The 18,382-nt window shown below is 40.8% G+C and overlaps 2 protein-coding genes across 3 annotated transcripts in view; both read right to left on the bottom strand.

The window, feature by feature from the left end:
- Positions 1 to 177: 177 nt before the first annotated feature.
- The window catches only part of ckba (creatine kinase, brain a), a 33,928-nt gene continuing 15,723 nt past the window's right edge, over positions 178 to 18,382 (bottom strand). The window contains exons 5-9 of one of the 2 annotated variants that reach the window (XM_083539304.1): positions 17,943 to 18,114; positions 17,248 to 17,371; positions 16,942 to 17,131; positions 16,613 to 16,828; positions 178 to 350 (exon numbers count right to left, since the gene is read on the bottom strand). In XM_083539304.1, the coding sequence (XP_083395430.1) occupies positions 16,650 to 16,828; positions 16,942 to 17,131; positions 17,248 to 17,371; positions 17,943 to 18,114 (665 nt within the window). In that variant the 3' untranslated portion in view covers positions 178 to 350; positions 16,613 to 16,649. Of the gene's footprint in view, positions 351 to 16,426; positions 16,829 to 16,941; positions 17,132 to 17,247; positions 17,372 to 17,942; positions 18,115 to 18,382 lie in introns of those variants that run through there. The other variant, XM_083539303.1, reaches the window with a different exon arrangement.
- LOC310724884 (creatine kinase, testis isozyme) lies at positions 244 to 3,316 on the bottom strand. The gene is made up of 6 exons (XM_083539313.1): positions 3,141 to 3,316; positions 2,385 to 2,517; positions 1,661 to 1,832; positions 974 to 1,097; positions 675 to 864; positions 244 to 561 (listed from the first exon to the last, which is right to left on the bottom strand). Exons 1-6 carry the CDS (start codon positions 3,279 to 3,281, stop codon positions 383 to 385), a joined length of 939 nt encoding a protein of 312 aa, XP_083395439.1. The 5' UTR covers positions 3,282 to 3,316; the 3' UTR covers positions 244 to 382.

Genomic DNA, 18,382 nt, shown 5'->3' with positions numbered 1-18,382 from the left:
GGGAATTGCACAACAGTGCTAAAATTACACTGTTTTGAAAATGTTTAGATCCCTGACCAAACACCTGTAAATGGTTAACCATGAATGAAAAGAACACCAGGTTTTGGTTGTTAAGGGAGCCTTAAATCATCATTAAAGTAAAAACAAATTTAGAATTTTAAACACAATTCCAGAGAACACAGTAAGTGCATTTATTTGAGGCTTAAACAGCTATTTATATTTAAGACAAGCAGCAGACAGATGTGAACTGGTAGAATGTTTAATTTTTATCACCATGTTACAGGAGTCTTAAATAAAATAAATGTTTACTTCATCTCAGGAGTGGGATGTCACAGGGGGATGAAAAGGATCTTGGATCTTGGATGAGTGAGGTAGAAGACTATTACTTCTGAACAGGTATGAGTTCATTAATGGCTTGACCCCTCTCCAAATGCTTCTCCATCTCGATCAACAGCTTGACACCATCTACCACCATCTGAACAAGTTCCACCTCAGAGAAGCCCAGTCGGTCAGCATTAGAGATGTCAAACACCCCCCCCACTGCAGCAGTGTCCACACCACCTGTCATGTTGAACACATTTGTCTTAGTGCCAGAGCCATCAGCCTCCTGTTCACTACAATAGCCTACAGGGGGCAGCACTGGGTGCTTCAGACATTCTGTCACATTTTCTTACCTGTTCCACGCTTCTGCAGGCGTAACTTCTTCAGCACCTCCTCAAACTTTTTGTGCTTACTCAGATGGGGAAGTTTGACGTGCACACCTGCACGCAGCCCTGTACCCAGGTTGGATGGGCAGGTGAGGACGTAGCCCAAATGCTCATTCCACATGAATGAATGGCCCTTGTTTTTGAACAGCTCCTCAATCTGAAAGGGTACAAGTCAGTAAGCAGCAGTTATTTACAGGAACGTTTACTAGACTCAATTACTCCTTAACTACTTTAACTGTATGGAATTTCACTCTTGAATTGATTACTTTGGTGAGGCCTGTGCAGAAACGGTTAAACACTTCCTTCATGTTGCCACCTTTCTGCATGGAGATGACACGCAAGTGATCCTCCTCATTCACCCACACAAGGAATGTCTTGTTGTTATTGTGCCTGAAAAACATTAAGCATGATCAGTAAATGGAATCACCTGGCCCCAAGATCTACAAACCAACTTTCATAGAAATTTCTAAAGTCATCAAAAGCGACTGGCTTTATTTTGATCATTAATGTAGTGTGAATACCAAGTTCTCTGAACAGTTCACATTCATGGTAGTGATGTTTAAGTTTCTGAAGTGATACCCGAGTATTTTTTATTGAACCATTAATATCCAGAAATATAAACTAGAACTAGTATTACCACTAGCTAAAAAAACACCTAGTGGCAAAATCCAAATACTTATTGTAATAATTTAATAAGAGTATCTGCTTCCCATCAGTCTACTAGTTAAAATAATTAAATAATAAATAAAGTTGGATTAGATGCAAATAGCATGTTGTGGCCCACTGATTAAACAAAGAATGAACACACTAGTCTAAACTGTACATACTCAGTACAAACATATAGAATTAAATACAAAGTGGAGGCAGATATGTTTATAAAACATGTTTTGTGTGTGTTTGTTTTGAAAATAATACCTTCAGATGTGATAGCAACTCAGCCTAAATGCACTTACCATATACCCCTGGCATCTGGCCAATCACGAGCCATTTCAGAGGCCAACAGCAGGGGTGAAACAGGCTTGTCAAACAGGAAGTGGTCATCAATCAGCTGCTGCTGTTCTTCTTCAGTCATATTATTCAGAGCATAATATTTCCCTTTTAGATCTCCATCCAGGGCACCTAAAGCTAAAAAACAAATAGATAAAAAGATAGAATAAATAGACGATTAAATAATTAGAGCCAAATCAAATTAATTTAGTTCTAGCATTTATCACCACTTGACATCCCTACACACAAAATCACAAAAATAAATGGAAAACATTAAAAAATAAAATAAAATAAATCAACCACTAACCTCTGGGGTAGAAATGAGGTAAGACTAGTTCACCCTTGCCAGTTTTGAAAATAAGATGTCTGACATAATTGTGCAATGCGTATGAAAGTGTTGCATACATACTATGAGTCGCTAATTCAGATAGTCATTGTGGAAAGAACGAGTGAGGTAAAACTTTAAAATGCTCTTGGATTAGTTCCACTATCTCACATTTAATTCTTACAAATTTGCTTTAACCTCAAAGTTCTGTAATCATATTTTGCACCCCTATACCCATCCCCTACAAGCAAATGTGCAGCAAATAAGAATGAAAAAAACCCACAATTATTTAAATTACTTAAACTAGATTAAAACTAATTGTTCTAAAAACCTCCTCTAGATGGAGCCATACTTCAAAACTTTACCTTCCACTGAGAGTTTTTCGACTGCTCTTCTCTCACCACGACTGCAGTGTGGTGGCAGGCAAAAGCCACGGATGCTTCTGCCTGTTCGCACACGAGAACTCAGCACATAGTTGGGATCCAGATCATCCCCACCCTTTAGAAAAAATTGTTAACAAGTGAATACAACCACAACTCAAAAGGTAAAGTCTTTAACTCGAGAGAGCACTATAGATGGGAAGATCGTATCATTTTAGTGACTTGGATATTTGAATATTTGTTCATTTAAATGTAATTTAGATCATGTCCCTTGGATCAGAAATAAATAAAATGTTGCATTTTCATTAAGCAGATCCCCCAACACGTCTAAATACACAAAGACTGACAATAATTTCAATAATTAAATATTACAATACAGCTAAGGACAAATAATAATAAACAGAAGAGTAGCTCACCTTTCATATTTTCTGGACCATTGGTTCTTTTGTCATGTGATTCCCATAACGATTGTTACAATATTGTCAAGATTCTGAGTTAAGTCTTGTGATAAAACAATGAACAACTTGAACCAGAGGATTCATGAAATAAACTACTTAATTCTGTTTCCTGTACATAACCTACAAAGATTTTATGATGCTTTGCTCATGCACGTCTAGTAGAAAATTATACTCGTTCTTCTGAGTCACATTACAAAGACTCGTTTAAAATGAACAAATGGTTCATTAACGACCCACCCATCCCTAGAGTGCACACATTTCGGAAGCTGGCACATTACAGTACCTTGAGGTTGGCTGGGTTCAGATCAGTTTTGTGTTTATCAGTGGGTTTGTATCCACCATGACGGTCCTGAATGATGGGGTCTAGCAGCTCCTTAAACACCTCGTAGGTCTCCTCATCTCCCGCCACACAGCCCACAGTCATAATGAAGGGGTGACCTAGAATGCACACATGGCAAGTCAGCTTTACATGCAAATAAACAAGTGTCAATAAAGAAACGAGAGTACACAAGGGTTAACATGCAATACATTATTTGTAACTAAAAATCTTTTTCTTGATTTAATTTAAGCTTTCACTGCAAAAGACTTGACTACAGAGTTTTTTCAGTCTTAAACTCTGTTTCAAATTTTATTGCAAGATCAGCATATTTATTCTAGTCTGAGTGTTCTTTTACCAGGATTATCTACACCAGTCTGAATGACTTTATCTATGGTGAAACCGCTGGAAGTGGAACGCCCACGAAGCTTCTTGTACATTTCCAAAGTAAGAACTTTAGACATATGGTTGTTGTGCTGGCTGAGGTCTGGGTACTCATCTTCAGCAGAGAATTCCACAATGGCAGGAGTGGCCATTTGTTGATTGCTACACAAACACAAAACATTAACATAGATCTGTGATTTGTGAACATTTTCTTTTACATGAACAATACTTTAATGCTTTTGGAGAGCAATCAGAAAAGGTGATTTTTTTTTTTAATTCAGCAAGTTCAAAGTACAGAGAGGTCACAGAGCGGAGCCCATACAAAAACCTGTTAGCGTTTCCACACAAACCCGAAAAATACTATTGTCCAAACAAGAATTTTTTTTTTTTTTTAACATTTGCTGCTATAAAAAATTATATGCACATTACTAAAATATAGCCTATTAGTCATTTGTTAAAACAGATTTTTTTTCATTGATTAAAAAAGAAATCCCACAAAAGCAGCGAGATACAGTGGGATAAATGATCATCACAGATCAAGTTTTAAACATTAATAAATCATCTGAGTTTTTGCGAAGAAATGACAAAAACATAAAAATAAACGCTAACTAAAAACCCAGTAGGTATAAAATATCTGATTTTTCCTGCTTATGGACCCGGAAATGTATTAACCGTTCATCTGTAGTTTTTACAGTGAATCCAAATAGCATCAATTAATTCATAAATACTTAAAATTACTAACAATTAGTTACTTTACAGCCAATAATACAAAAAAGCTTAAAAAATACTGGAGAATGCATTGATGCAGAGCTCTCAGGATCGTGAATCCGGAACCAAATCTGAGTCAGAGTGATCGACGATTTGTTTTCTGTATTTGTTTTCTGTATTCAGGTTGGAGAAAATATAACTACACTTATAACAATTGATAGTTTAATCATGTGGATTATTGGGACTGGTGTCTATATTTAATTTGCAGGATAAATTTACAGTTTAACATGTGAATTCTTCTGAAAAAAAAAAATGTGAACAAACATTAGTTGCTCACTAGCTACACGTTCCTGAATCACCGCTACAGTGACCATGCTGAAGTAAAAAACAAATATTTCAAATTAAGTTTTATTTAGAGATAATTTTTACAATACAATGACAGTTTTTGTATATTGTAAATACTTACACGTTGCCCATTTTTAGTGTTGTTTAAGTCTTCACTCGATGTATTTGGTTCACAGAGTAAACAGAGGGTGAACCTGTGGAGATTCAATAAGAAAAATACAAATACAAATACAAATACACACACACACACACACAAACACACACACACACACACACACACACACACACACACACACACACACACACACACACACACACACACACACACACACACATTAGCAATGCTTTAATTAAGGGGTCCAGTAATTACACGTTATTATTAACGATTGTAATTACTGGACCCCTTAAATCAGACATTGAGGCACCAACTTTTCACTCTGAACATTAATCGTGTACCTGAAGTACTGTATCCAGAAGTGTATTATGATCCGGTTAAGATCGAGTGTCTATTCGAGAGTAGCGATAAAGAATTTACGGAGTGTGAATTCCAACAAGTTCCTTCCTTAGTAGAAACGCTGGAATGAGTTTTTCATACAACGTGGACGACGTTTATCGGGTTGGAGCGTCACACGCTGCTTAAAGCGTCCTCTATTCGGGCCGTTGCTATGGTAACCTGGGAGGTTATTAGTGCGCGTTGCATTAGGCGGTAAGACTATACTATGTATGTATGTCTATTCTAATAATAAATCACATTTCTAACCGAATCCTGTTTAACTGTAGGAAGTTTTAAGGAAACATTTTTAAAGAAAATGTAAGTTTATAAATGATGTACTACAACTTTAAATAAGATCTGGAGACAATACAGCGAGAACAGTGATTTGGAAAAGAGGAAAATAACAGTCTATTATGGATTTGTGAGAGAGAGAGAGAGAGAGAGAGAGAGAGAGAGAGAGAGAGAGAGAGAGAAAGAGAGAGAGATGCAGTATTTAATCCACTGTTGATAATGTATGAGTGTCACCTTCCGATGATCAATAAACCAAGTGATGTCCCGAGCCAAGTGTTGAACCAGGTGATGTCCCGATCTATAAACCAGGTGATGTCTCGAGCTCCTTGTCGGTGTCTGAACTGCAGTGGTGAGAAACCGATCGGCAGAACAAAGCCACGAAAAGCCACGATCGCGTGCAGGATAAGAACAGTGAAACTATAACACCACGCGTTACAAAATTAGTTCTTTCATCATACCTTATCGCATACATCATTTTTTCACACGTTTTGTTACACATAGTTTCTATTAGTTTATTGATTTTCAAGTCATTACACAAATTATGAGAAAAGTAAAGGCAAAATCACTCTAAAAAAAAAAAAAAAAAAATTGTATTATTATTTAAAAGAATGAGCAAACCTATAAACTTTTAAATGTTTTAGGAGTGTTTGAATATGAAACATGATTGGAAATGACTGAGGTTTAGAGTGATTTTGCCTTTACTTTTCTCAAAAACTGTACAGTAAAATGACTTGAAATGTAATTAAATAATTGACAGGGACACCAAATAAAACGTATCCAAAAAAAAAATAAGAAAGGAAATGTTTTATGAGTGTTTGAATATGAAACATGATTAACCCAGCCATTAGGGTTGCACAATTCAGTGTACTCTTAGTGTCGGTCCCATTAATGGGGAGGGTTAGGAAGGGCATCCAGCGTAAAACCTGCCAAAACAAATATGCGGATCACGAATCAGAAATTCATACTGGATCGGTCAAAGCCCGAGTTACCAACGACCACCACAGGTATAGTTAGCCAACAGGGTACCGGTAGAAATTGGGCTACTGTTGGCTAAAGGAAAAGAAGGAGAGGATTAAGACGTCTACAGAGACGGCAGGAAAAGGAGAAGTGGAGGAGAGTGGAGGTTACGGTTGGTACTTTAAATGTTGGTACTATGACTGGTAAAGGGAGAGAGTTAGCTGATATGAAAGGTAGATATGTTGTGTGTTTAGGAGACCAAGGAAGTAAGGCCATGAACATTGGAGGTGGGTTTAAACTGTTGTTTCATAGTGTGGATGGAAAGAGAAATGGTGTAGGGGTGTTTCTGAAGTTAGAGTTTAGTAAGAGTGTAGTGAAGGTGAAGAGAGTTTCTGATAGGATGATGAACGTGAAGCTGGACATTGAAGAGGTGATGATAAATGTCATCAGTGCTTATGCTCCAAAAGTGGGTTGTGAGATGGAGGAGAAGGAAAGATTCTGGTGTGAATTAGATGAAGGGGTAGAAGGTGTACCTAGGAATGAATGATTGTGATTGTGGCAGACTTCAATGGCCATGTAGGTGAAGGAAACAGAGGTGATGAGGAGGTGATGGGTAGGTATGGCTTTAAGAAGAGTAATGTGGAAGGGCAGATGGTGGTAGATTTTGCTAAAAGGATGGAAATGGCAGTGGTGAATACAAATTTTAAGAAGAAGGGGAATCATAGGGTGACGTATAAGAGTGGAGAAAGGAGTTCTATGTAGGAGATGCAACCTGAAGAAGATTGGAGACTGTATTGGCAGGGGACAGTGTAGCTAGACAGCATCGGAGGGTGGTCTGTAGGATGGGTTTGGAGGTGAAGAAGAAGGAGGAGAGTGATGACTGAAAGAAGAAAAAGATGGTGGAAACTGAAGGAGACAGACTGTAGTGTGAGATTCAGGGAAGAGGTCAGACACGGGCTCGGTGGTGAGGAGGTGCTGGATGATTGGGCAACTACTGCAGAAGTGATAAGGGAGACAGCTAGAAAGGTACTTGTCATAACATCTAGAAATAGAAAGGAAGACAAACAGACGTGGTGGTGGAATGAGGAAGTGCAGAACAGCATAAGGAGAAAGAGGTTAGCAAAACAGAATTGGGATCGGCAGAGAGAAGAGAAAAGTAGGCAGGAGTACAAGTTTATGGAGCAGCAGGTAAAGAGGGATGTGGCTAAAGCTACGGAAAAGGCATATGAGGAGCTGTATGAGAAGTTGGACACTAAGGAAGGAGAAAAGGATTTATACCGATTGGCCAGGCAGAGAAACCGAGCTGGGAAGGATGTACTGCAAGTTAGAGCAATAAAGGATGGAGATGGAAATGTGTTCACTAGTGAGGAGAGGGTGTTGAAAAGTTGGAGGGAGTATTTTGAGCAGCTAATGAATGAGGAAAATGAAAGAGAGAATAAGTTGTATGGTGTAGAGATGTTGAAGCAGGAAGTGGATAGAATTAGTAAGAAGGAAGTGAGAGCAGCAATTAAGAGGATTTTAACTGGATTTTGGAAGGTGAGAAGAAGCCTGAGAAATGGAGAAGAAGTGTGCTGGTACCGATCCTTAAGCATAGGGGAGATGTGCAGGCCTGCAGTAAATACAAGGGAATTAAGTTGATCAGTCACACTATGAAGTTATGGGAAAGAGTAGTGGAAGCCAGGCTGAAAGAAGAGGTGACCATCTGTGAGCAACAGTATGGTTTCATGCCGAGTAAGAGCACCACAGACGCATTATTTGCTTTGAGAGTGTTGATGAAGTATAGAGAAGGTCAGAAATAGTTGCAGCGTGTGTTTGTGGATTTAGAGAAAGCATATGACAAAGTGCCGAGAGAGGAGTTGTGATATTGTATGAGGCAGTCAGGTGTGTCAGAGAAGTATGTGAGGGTAATGCAGGCCATGTGTGAGGACTTGTGTGACAGCAGTGAAGTGTGCAGTAGGTACGACAGACTGGTTCAAGGTGGAGGTTGTACTGCATCAAGGATCGGTTCTGAACCCTTTTCTGTTTGCAGTGGTGATGGACAGGTTGACAGATGATGTTAGACAGGAGTCTCCATGGACTTTGATGTTTGCGGATGATATTGTGATTTGTGGTGAGAGTAGGGAGCAGGTTGAAAGGAGCCTGGAGAGGTGGAGGAATGTGCTGGAAAGAATTTGGACATGTGCAGAGGAGATACATGAGGTATATTGGGAGAAAAATGCTGAGGATGGAGCCACCAGGAAGGAGGAAAAGAGGAAGGCTAAAAAGTAGGTTCATGGATGTGGTAAAGGAAGACATCCAGGTAATTGGTTTGAAAGAGGCAGATGTGGAGGACAGAGTAGTATGGAGAAACATAATTTAAAATGTACTGAGGTTTAGAGTGAGTTTGCCTTTACTTCTCTCAAAAACTGTACAGTAAAATGACTTGAAATTAAATAGAATAATAGAAAGGCTTACTCTAAAAAATAATTATTTAAAACATTTTGCAAACCTCTAAAAGAACATGTTTTATGAATGTTTGAATATGGGACATGATTAAAAATGCACTGATGTTAGGAGTGATTATGCCTTTACTTTTCTGAAAAACTGTACTGTGAAATGACTTAAAAATCAATAAGCTAATAGACTCTAAATATTAATTATTTGAATAGTTGAGCAAACCTATAAATGAAAATGTTTTATGAGTGCTTGAATATGGCAATTTAAATGCACTGATGTTTATGTTTCTTAAAAATTGTACAGTAGAATGACCTGAACGTTAATTCAGTGATAGTCAGGGCCACTCTGAGTACAATTAAATAAATTAGCAAACATTTAAAGGAAGGTAATATAAAGGTGATTTTGCCTTTACATTTTACTGTATAATCTCAAAGACTATACAGTAAAGATGTTTTAAGAGTTTTTGAACATTAATTATTAAATGAAATAGAAGTGAAATTAAGTGAAATAGAGGAAGGTAACAGATTCTGATAACCTGTAATAATGCCTTATCAAATTTGGTGACCCTGCTGTAAGTTTGTTACTGTTGACATAAGACCCAAATATTTTTCAGGACATAATACATAGAAGGTTAGGCATCACTACAGTGAATATGGAGAACATTGAAGTAATTGCATGTGAAATAGAGGGAGGTAACGGATTTTGATAACCTGTATTTGTGCCTTATGAAATATGGTGACCCTGCGGTAAGTCTGTTACAGTTCACTTTTCAGGATATAAGAGAAAGAGGGAGGGTTAGGCATCACTAGAATAAACAACATTTAATGAACAGTGGACGCCGATGTTTGTATTTAAGCTGTTTGCGTAGCGAACTTCTCTAGACGAACTTCTCTATCTATTTTAAGCTGCATTTTAGCAACAGCGCCATCTATGGTCACAACATACGATGGTCAAAGAATCTGGTGTAACACCGGTCTTATCATTTTATTTTGTTTATTTTATATCTGCCACACCTTAATGGCCGGTCCGTGAAAATATTGTCTGATATTAAACCGGTCCTTGAAAATATTGTCTGACATTAATCCGGTCCATGGTGCAAAAAAAGGTTGGGGACCACAGATATACAGTATGTGCAACATGTGCACAGTATTACAGTTTATCACATTTAATGAGTACATGTACTGAACAGAGTAAAGTTCTGTAGTAGCGTAGCCTACGCGTAGTTTCTGTACTGAGGGGTGGAGGTTGATGGTTCTACCGGGGTGCAGAGTTCAGCATGGAAGCAGCTGTGAACCTGCTTGTCTGGGTCCAGAGGCTCCTGTAGAGTCTACAGGCAGGGTGAGAGAAGTCCATTGTGTGAGCCTTCTTGACAGTGCTGGAGCTGGTTTTTGTCCAGGTGAGGTCCTCGGAGATGTGGATCCCCAGGAATTTAAAGCTGGTGACCACCAGTCTTTTGTAATTTCTCCTACCTGAAGTCTACGTTGAGCTCATTTGTCTTTTTGGTGTTGAGCAGCAGGTTGTTGTCAGTGCACCATGCACTGAATAATATATTGTATGTACGAAAAGGTTTACATAACAATTAGACAAATTACACATTATACAGCTCCATTTGTGCCTTTTCCCTCAGCTGTCTACTCACTTCATCCAAGCCCAAAGCTCCGCTGCGCTGCAGACACTTCAAGACAAGTATCAAGAGAGGGTATGCTGAGAACTTTTGAGGGCCAAAATGGTTATAAGCTTGTGTGTGACTCGGACGTAGACCGTCTTTTAAGCCAACTGCCACCAGCTTATTGCGACAGTTGTGTTGAATACTGCATAAGTCATGGTATTCTCCAGACGGGTACCGGCAACTTATTAGCTTGTTTTACTGGTACAATCTCACACAGTAGAGCATTTATGTAATACTCATACAATAACACAATGCTTAGACATACAAACTGTATATTGCTCATTAAAAGGGTATCTATGTCACAGTATCTTTTGACATACAAACAGTATGTTCCTTGTAAAAAGGTATCTATATCCCCCCAAAAAAGGGAAAGAAAAAGACATCCAAATTACCCATACAATAACACAATGCGTAGACATACAAACAGTATGTTTCTCATAAAAAGGGTATCTATATCATGCATCAACACAACATTACAAGATTACAACATTACAAGATGTACAACTCATGCATTACAAGACAACATCACCTGCTTACAAGACAACATCACCTGCTTACGAGACAACATCACCTGCTTGTGACCGTGACGCCTCCCTCCCAGATGTGCTGAACGACTTCTACGCCCGGTTCGAGGTGCAGAACAAGTGACGAGGAAGACCATCCCTCCTCCCAATGACCAGGTGCTCTGTCTAACCACAGCTGAAGTGAGGAAAACTCTATGCAGAGTTAACCCACGAAAGTCTGCTGGACCAGACAACATTCCTGGTAGAGTGCTCATGGAATGTGCACAACAGCTAGCGGATGTCTTCACCGACATCTTCAACATCTCCCTGAGCAGCGCCACTGTTCCTACATGCCTCAAGACGACGACCAAAATCCACGTGCCGAAGAAGTCTACTGTCTCCTGCCTCAATGACTATCGTCCCGTTGCACTCACACCCATTGTGATGAAGTGCTTCGAGAGGCTTGTCATGAGACACATCAAGACCCAGCTTCCACCCGCACTGGACCCCATGCAGTTCGCATATCGTCCTAACTGCTCCATGGACGATGGTATCTCCACAACCCTTCATCTGGCCCTTAACCACCTAGACAACAAGGACTCTTATGTAAGGATGCTGTTCATAGACTTCAGTTCAGCATTTAAAACGATCGTCCCTCAGCACCTGATTGAGAAGCTGAGCCCCTCAGGGCTGTGTGCTCAGTCCATTGCTGTTCACTCTGCTGACTCTCGACTGTGTAGCAACGCACAGCTCGAATTATATCATCAAGTTCGCCGATGACACGACCGTGGTGGGTCTCATCAACAAGAACAACAAGTCAGCATACAGAGAGGAGGTGCAACGGTTAACAGCCTGGTGTGGAGCCAACAACCTGTCTCTGAACGTGGACAAAACTAAAGAGATAGTTGTTGACTTCAGGAGAACACAGAGGGACCATTCTCCACTGAACATCGATGGATCCTAAGTGGAGATCGTCAAGAGCACCAAATTCCTTGGTGTTCACCTGGCGGATAACCTTACCTGGTCACTTAACACCAGCTCCATCACCAAAAAAGCCCAGCAACGTCTCTACTTCCTGAGAAGGCTGTGGAAAGCCCCCCCATCCTGACCAGGTTCTAAAGAGGGACCATTGAGAGCATCCTGAGCAGCTGCATCACTGCCTGGTTTGGGAACTGCACCGTCTCGGATCACAAGACCCTACAGATGATAGTGAGGACACCTGAAAAGATCATCGGAGTCTCTCTCCCCTCTATCATTGACATTTACACAACACGCTGCATCCGCAAAGCAAACAGCATTGTGGACGACCACACACACCCGTCACTTTTTACTCTCCTACCATCAGGGAAGCAGTTCCGAAGCATTCGGGCCGACACATCCAGACACACACACGCGCACACATACACACAACTGTGTGACTGATCAGTACAAACCGGACTCAACACACACTAATATTCACTTTGTGTGACTGATCTGTACAAACCGGACTTCACACATCATACACTTTGCACAATCATGACTCAGTACCACTTACACTTATCATTACCGCAAAATGTATACATGCCGTTTTTGCACATATTCCGGGATTGCTGCTGTTTGTTCTTTTGCCCAATATTCTGTTTACATTTTTCTGCTACTGTTCACCTTATTTTGTTACGTCAGGTTTACTGGCAGAGCTATTTTGTGTTTTGTGTATTATGTATTGTCTTGCACTGTCCTGTGTTGTCTTGCACTGTCCTGTGTTGTCTTGCAATGTCTTGTGTTGTCTTGCACTGTCTTGTGTTGTCTTGCACTGTTTGCACCAGGTTGCACACATGCACTTTATGTGGCAAGGATTTTCCTACTAGTTCTTGGCCCTGTGTTTTTCTGTTTCTGTGACTGTTGTTTTATGTTGTTTTATGTAGCACCTGGGTCCTGGAGGGATGTTGTTTCATTTCACTGTATACTGCATCAGCTATATATGGTTGAAATGACAATAAAAGCTTCTTGACTTGACTTAACTATATCACAGTTTTTTTTGACATACAAACAGTATGTTTCACATAAAAATATATCTATTATTCACTGAAAGCTCTTCCAAAGCCAACGGTTCCCTTTCAGGAACTCTAGCCACGTCAAAACGCTTTGGGAACGTGCCTGAGTGTTCATGCTCTGAAATAATGTGTGTAATCAGTTAAAAAAAAAAATTGACGCTGGTCGTCACTGGCGGGTTGATGTCATGACCAGGAAGCATAAAATGCACATGGAGTGAGGCAAGTGCCAGCTTCTGTTTGTTTACGAAGCGCTCTGTGTGTGTGTTGAATTGCCTGTCAATTGTTCGTCAGAAAAGAAAAAAAAAAAAAAATATATATATATATATATATATATATATATATATATATATATATATATATATATATATATATATATATATTTTTTTTTTTTTTTTTTTTTTTTTTTTTTTTTTTTTTTCCTGGGAGTGGAGCATGCTAAGTCGGGTTTCGAGCGAGCCGGCTGCATATCAATGCCATTGCTCCACTCCCGAGCGGCACTCGCCGAGGAGAGAGATTGCGGTCCTTGCGGTTCTGCCCCTCTCTCGCTGAGACGAAGCGGTGCGGCAGTTGCCAGGGCTCGCAAATAAGACTTCGCAGAGGGTTTCAAAACGGGCTTGTCCCTTTCTCTAACCTTACCTGCTTGGTCCAGCACTCGCTCACAGGCTTGGAAGCACGCTTCTCGGTGGTTTCTTCCCCCTGCGATGAAAGCATTAGCTTTGCCTCTCCTCCTCTGAGCTTGAGGAGCTATGGAGTTGGGGCGGAGCTAGGTAGGTTTCCGAGGGATCTGACTGCGCGCATTCTGCGCACTTTTGGCACAGATTCTCATATGAACTATGATCATATTGCGCCATGCTTATTGTGCCGCACACATTCTGCTCCGATTTCTGTATGATCGCTCCTCGAGGGGGGTGCTCTCACTCCTCGTGGTAAAAAAAATAAAAATAAAATTAATGATAATAAAATAAAAAATTATAATGATAATAATAATGATAATAAGCCAGTAAGCATTTTTGGGGGTTGTGCCCTGCGCCTTTGCCAGTAAGTTGGACGAGCGATCTCTGACATCGGGTCGCAACCTCCATGTTGGGGTCTCCCATTTTTTCCAGACCTGCACACTGAGGTGTCATGGTCATGGGCAAAGCCCCTTCAGCCCCTTTGACGTTGTATTTACACATCATGGGGTGGAAAGTACACAGGTATGGAGCGATGCCACGCGTTGAAGAGACGCTTGCGAGCTATCCCTCTCCCGATTGCCTCCTCTCTCAAGACCCAGATATTAACCACATAAACCCTGCATAATACGTCATCGTTCGTGGGTAAGGCTTACGCCTCGGCAGGTCAAGCCACTGCATCCCTGCACACCATGGCGGTCATGTAAGGTGTATCAGGCTGAACTGCTGCATTAACTGCATTAAGTCCTGACATAGGACATTCTGGGAATCCTGCTGTGAAGGGGCACTGCAGTATCTGGTGCCTGCCCTGCCCCGGCCCCCTTAGGGACCTGGTCCGTTAACCCTGCCACTGAATGTGCTTCAGGACATAGCCAGCTTATGTGCCTTAGATGTTTGGAGAGATGTTTGGAGAGTTCCTGTCTCAGTGCCCCTTGTTGGAAGTTCCCAGTCGTCTCGTAATGCTATTGATGGATGCATTCCTCATGGGGTAAGGAGCGGCCATGAGTGGTCGCTCCGCCATAGGTCTATGGGAAGGGCCCCATCTACCTTAGCACATTGATTGCCTAGAGATGCTGGCCGTGCTTCTAATGTTGAAGCATTTTCTCCCCGACCTCAGAGATCACCAGGTGCTGATTCGTACGGACAGCACCTCGGTGGTTTCTTACATCAACCATCAAAGAGGTCTGCGCTCACACTCCCTGTACAGGCTGGCGCACCAGATCCTCCTGTGGGCCCAGGGGAAGCTCCTCTCAGTGAGAGCAGCTCACATCACGGGTCGGTTGAACAAAAAAGAAGACACCCTGTTGAGGCAGGCGTTGAGACCCGGGAAATGGCGAATGACCCTCTCGTGGTGGAGCAGATTTGTGAGAGATTCAGCACGCCTGTTCACATCTCAAGAGACATCGCACTGTTCCCTCTGGTTCTCCCTTACTCCTCCAGCCACCCCTGTCGAGCTGCTTCCAGGAGTTCTGGAGTTTGCCAGGATGGAGTTTGCTCTAAGGTGGCCATGGCCCCTGAGGGGGCACAGCTCCAAGGTTCTGGCCTCTCCACCGAGGTGGTAGAGACCCTTCTCCACTCCAGAGCCATTCCCCACAGATTGGTGTTTGTTCTGCTCATGGTGCAATCACCCCCAGCTGAATCCTGTCCACTGCCCAGTTAGCTCAGTGCTGGATTTTCTCCAATGACAGTTCATGAAAGGGTTGGCTCAGTCCACCCTTAAAGTCTATGCACCCACTATTTTCGGCATATCACACGCCCTTAGCAGAGCAGTATCTGGGCAGAGACCCTCTTGCGATGCATTTTCTTTGCGGCACCCGAAGGCTAAGGCCCCCGGTGCGACCTAGTGTGCCTGGCCATCGTTTTTTGGGCTTCCTCTGAGGCCCCCTTCGAGCCTCTGACAGGCATCTTGGAGGCATTTCTCTATCAAGACAGCATTATTGTTGGCTATTTGCTTTTTTAAAAGAGTAGGAGATCTTTAGGCCCTTTCTGTGGCCCCTTCCTTCCTGGAATTTACTCCAGGTATGGCCACTGCCTTTTTGTGCTCCAAGGTGCCCTCGGTCAGTTGGCCTGTACAGGTGGGCCCTTGAGCAAGGCCCTGAACCCTATGTACTTTAGGGGCGCAGTATTCACTTCTAAACAAGTTGAGATATGTGAAGAAAAGTGTTTCACTGTCCTGTAATGTATATGTGAGAAATAATGGCTATTCTATTCTATTCTATTCTATTCTATTCTATTCTATTCTATTCTATTTAGTGCCTCTGTCTATCTGTGCGTGTTTAAATATGTAGGTGTAAACTTGCATGTGTTTGTAATTTTATTCTAATCTGCTATATTCTCTTAATTTGCACTATATGGCTAAACGTTGTTTGCTGTTACGATAACCTGTAGTATTCTGGGAAGGCTTTTTACAAAATGTAGATGTGTTGCTGTGGTGATTTTTGCTCATTCAGCCTCGAAAGTAATAGTGAGGTCAAGAACTGATGTTCTACAAAGAAGCCTGATCATCATTCCAATTTATCCCAAATTATTCAGGGGGTTTAGGTGAGGGATATGTCTGTATTTTCTTCTGGTTTACTTCCACCTCTTTGTTATGTGAACTGACTAAAATTATAGTCATTGTTTTTTTTTTTTGTTTTTTTTTTGTTTTTACACTGTATTGAAAGGGCAGAAAACAAGGTTTTGTTTGTGTTAAGGGAGCCTTGAATCAGCATTCACGTAATAATGAAATTAGATTATAACTTTGTGTTTAATTTTAAACACAAATCCAAAGAACACAGTAAGTGCATTTATTTGAGGCATAAACAGCTATTAATATTTAAGACAAGACAGCAGACAAATGTGAACTGGTAGAATGTTTAATTTTTATCACCATATTACAGGAGTCTTAAATAAAATAATTTTTTTTTACTTAATCTCAGGAGTGGGATGTGGTAGGGAGATAAAAAAGACCATCTTGGATGAGTGAGGTAGAAGACTATTGCTGGATTTACTTCTGAACAGGCATGAGTTCATCAATGGATTGACCCTTCTCCAGTTTTTTCTCCATCTCGATCAACAGCTTGACTCCATCTACCACCATCTGAACAAGTTCCACCTCAGAGAAGCCCAGCCGGTCAGCATTAGAGATGTCAAACACACCCCCCACTGCAGCAGTGTCCACACCACCTGTCATGTTGAACACATTTGTCTTAGTGCCAGAGCCATCAGCCTCCTGTTCACTACAATAGCCTACAGGGGGCAGCACTGGGTGCTTCAGACATTCTGTCACATTTTCTTACCTGTTCCACGCTTCTGCAGGCGTAACCTCTTCAGCACCTTCCCAAACCCTTTCTGCTTACTCAGATGGGGGAGTTTGACGTGCACACCTGCACGCAGCCCTGTACCCAGGTTGGATGGGCAGGTGAGGACGTAGCCCAAATGCTTATTCCACATGAATGAATGGCCCTTGTTTTTGAACAGCTCCTCAATCTGAAAAGGTACAAGTCAGTAAGCAGTAGTTATTTACAGGACAGTTTACTAGACTTAATTACTCCTTAACTACTTTAACTGTATGGAATTTCATTCTTGATTCTTGAATTGATTACTTTGGTGAGGCCTGTGCAGAAACGGTTAAACACTTCCTTCATGTTGCCACCTTTCTGCATGGAGATGACACGCAAATGATCCTCCTCATTCACCCACACAAGGAATGTCTTGTTGTCATTGTGCCTGAAAAACATTAAGCATGATCAGTAAATGGAATCACCTGGCCCCAAGATCTACAAACCAACTTTCATAGAAATTTCTAGTCATCAAAAGAGACTGGCTTCATTTTTGTCATTAATGTAGTGTGAATACCAAGTTCTCTGAACAGTTCACATTCATGGTAGTGACATTTAAGTTTCTAAAGTGATACCCGAGTATTTTTTATTGAACCATTAATATCCAGAAATATTAACTAGAACTGGTATTACCACTAGCTAAAAAATATCAATATTATCAATCACCTAGTGACAATTTTCAAATACTTATTGTAACCATTTATTAGTATCTGCTTCCCATCACCTTAATGATTAAAGGAATTAAAAAAGAATTAAAGTTGGATTACATGCAAATAGCATTTTGTGGCCCACTTATTACGCAAAGAATAAACACACTAGTCTAAACTGTACATGCTTGGTATATAAATATAGAATTATATATAAAGTGCGGTCTGAAAAGTTTATAAAACATGCTTTGTGTGTTTGTTTTGACAATACTACCTTCAGATGTGATAGCAACTCAGCCTAAATGCACTTACCATATACCCCTGGCATCTGGCCAATCACGAGCCATTCCAGAGGCCAACAGCAGGGGTGAAACAGGCTTGTCAAACAGGAAGTGGTCATAAATCAGCTGCTGCTGTTCTTCTTCGGTCATATTATTCAGAGCATAATATTTCCCTTTTAGATCTCCACCCAGGGCACCTAAAGCTACAAAACCAATGAAGAAGAAAAAACAATTCAGTTCTTTAGTATAAGCAAAACGTTTTGATCCAAATCAGATAAATTTAGTTCTAGCAATTATCACCACCTGATAAATTAACCCTACACATAAAATTACAAAACATGGAATAAAATCACAATAAATAGAAAATTCAACCAAAAGCCCTCTGCAATCACAGGCTGAGAAAAAAAATCTTATCTTGCACCCCCCATCCCCTAATGTACAAGCAAGTGCGCAACAGATACGAATTGGTTT

Source organism: Silurus aristotelis, assembly GCF_946808225.1.
Source record: "Silurus aristotelis genome assembly, chromosome: 4".
Taxonomy (NCBI): Eukaryota; Metazoa; Chordata; class Actinopteri; order Siluriformes; family Siluridae; genus Silurus; species Silurus aristotelis.
Note: the sequence above shows the minus strand (reverse complement) of the source record. Positions and strands in the feature narration are given on the sequence as shown.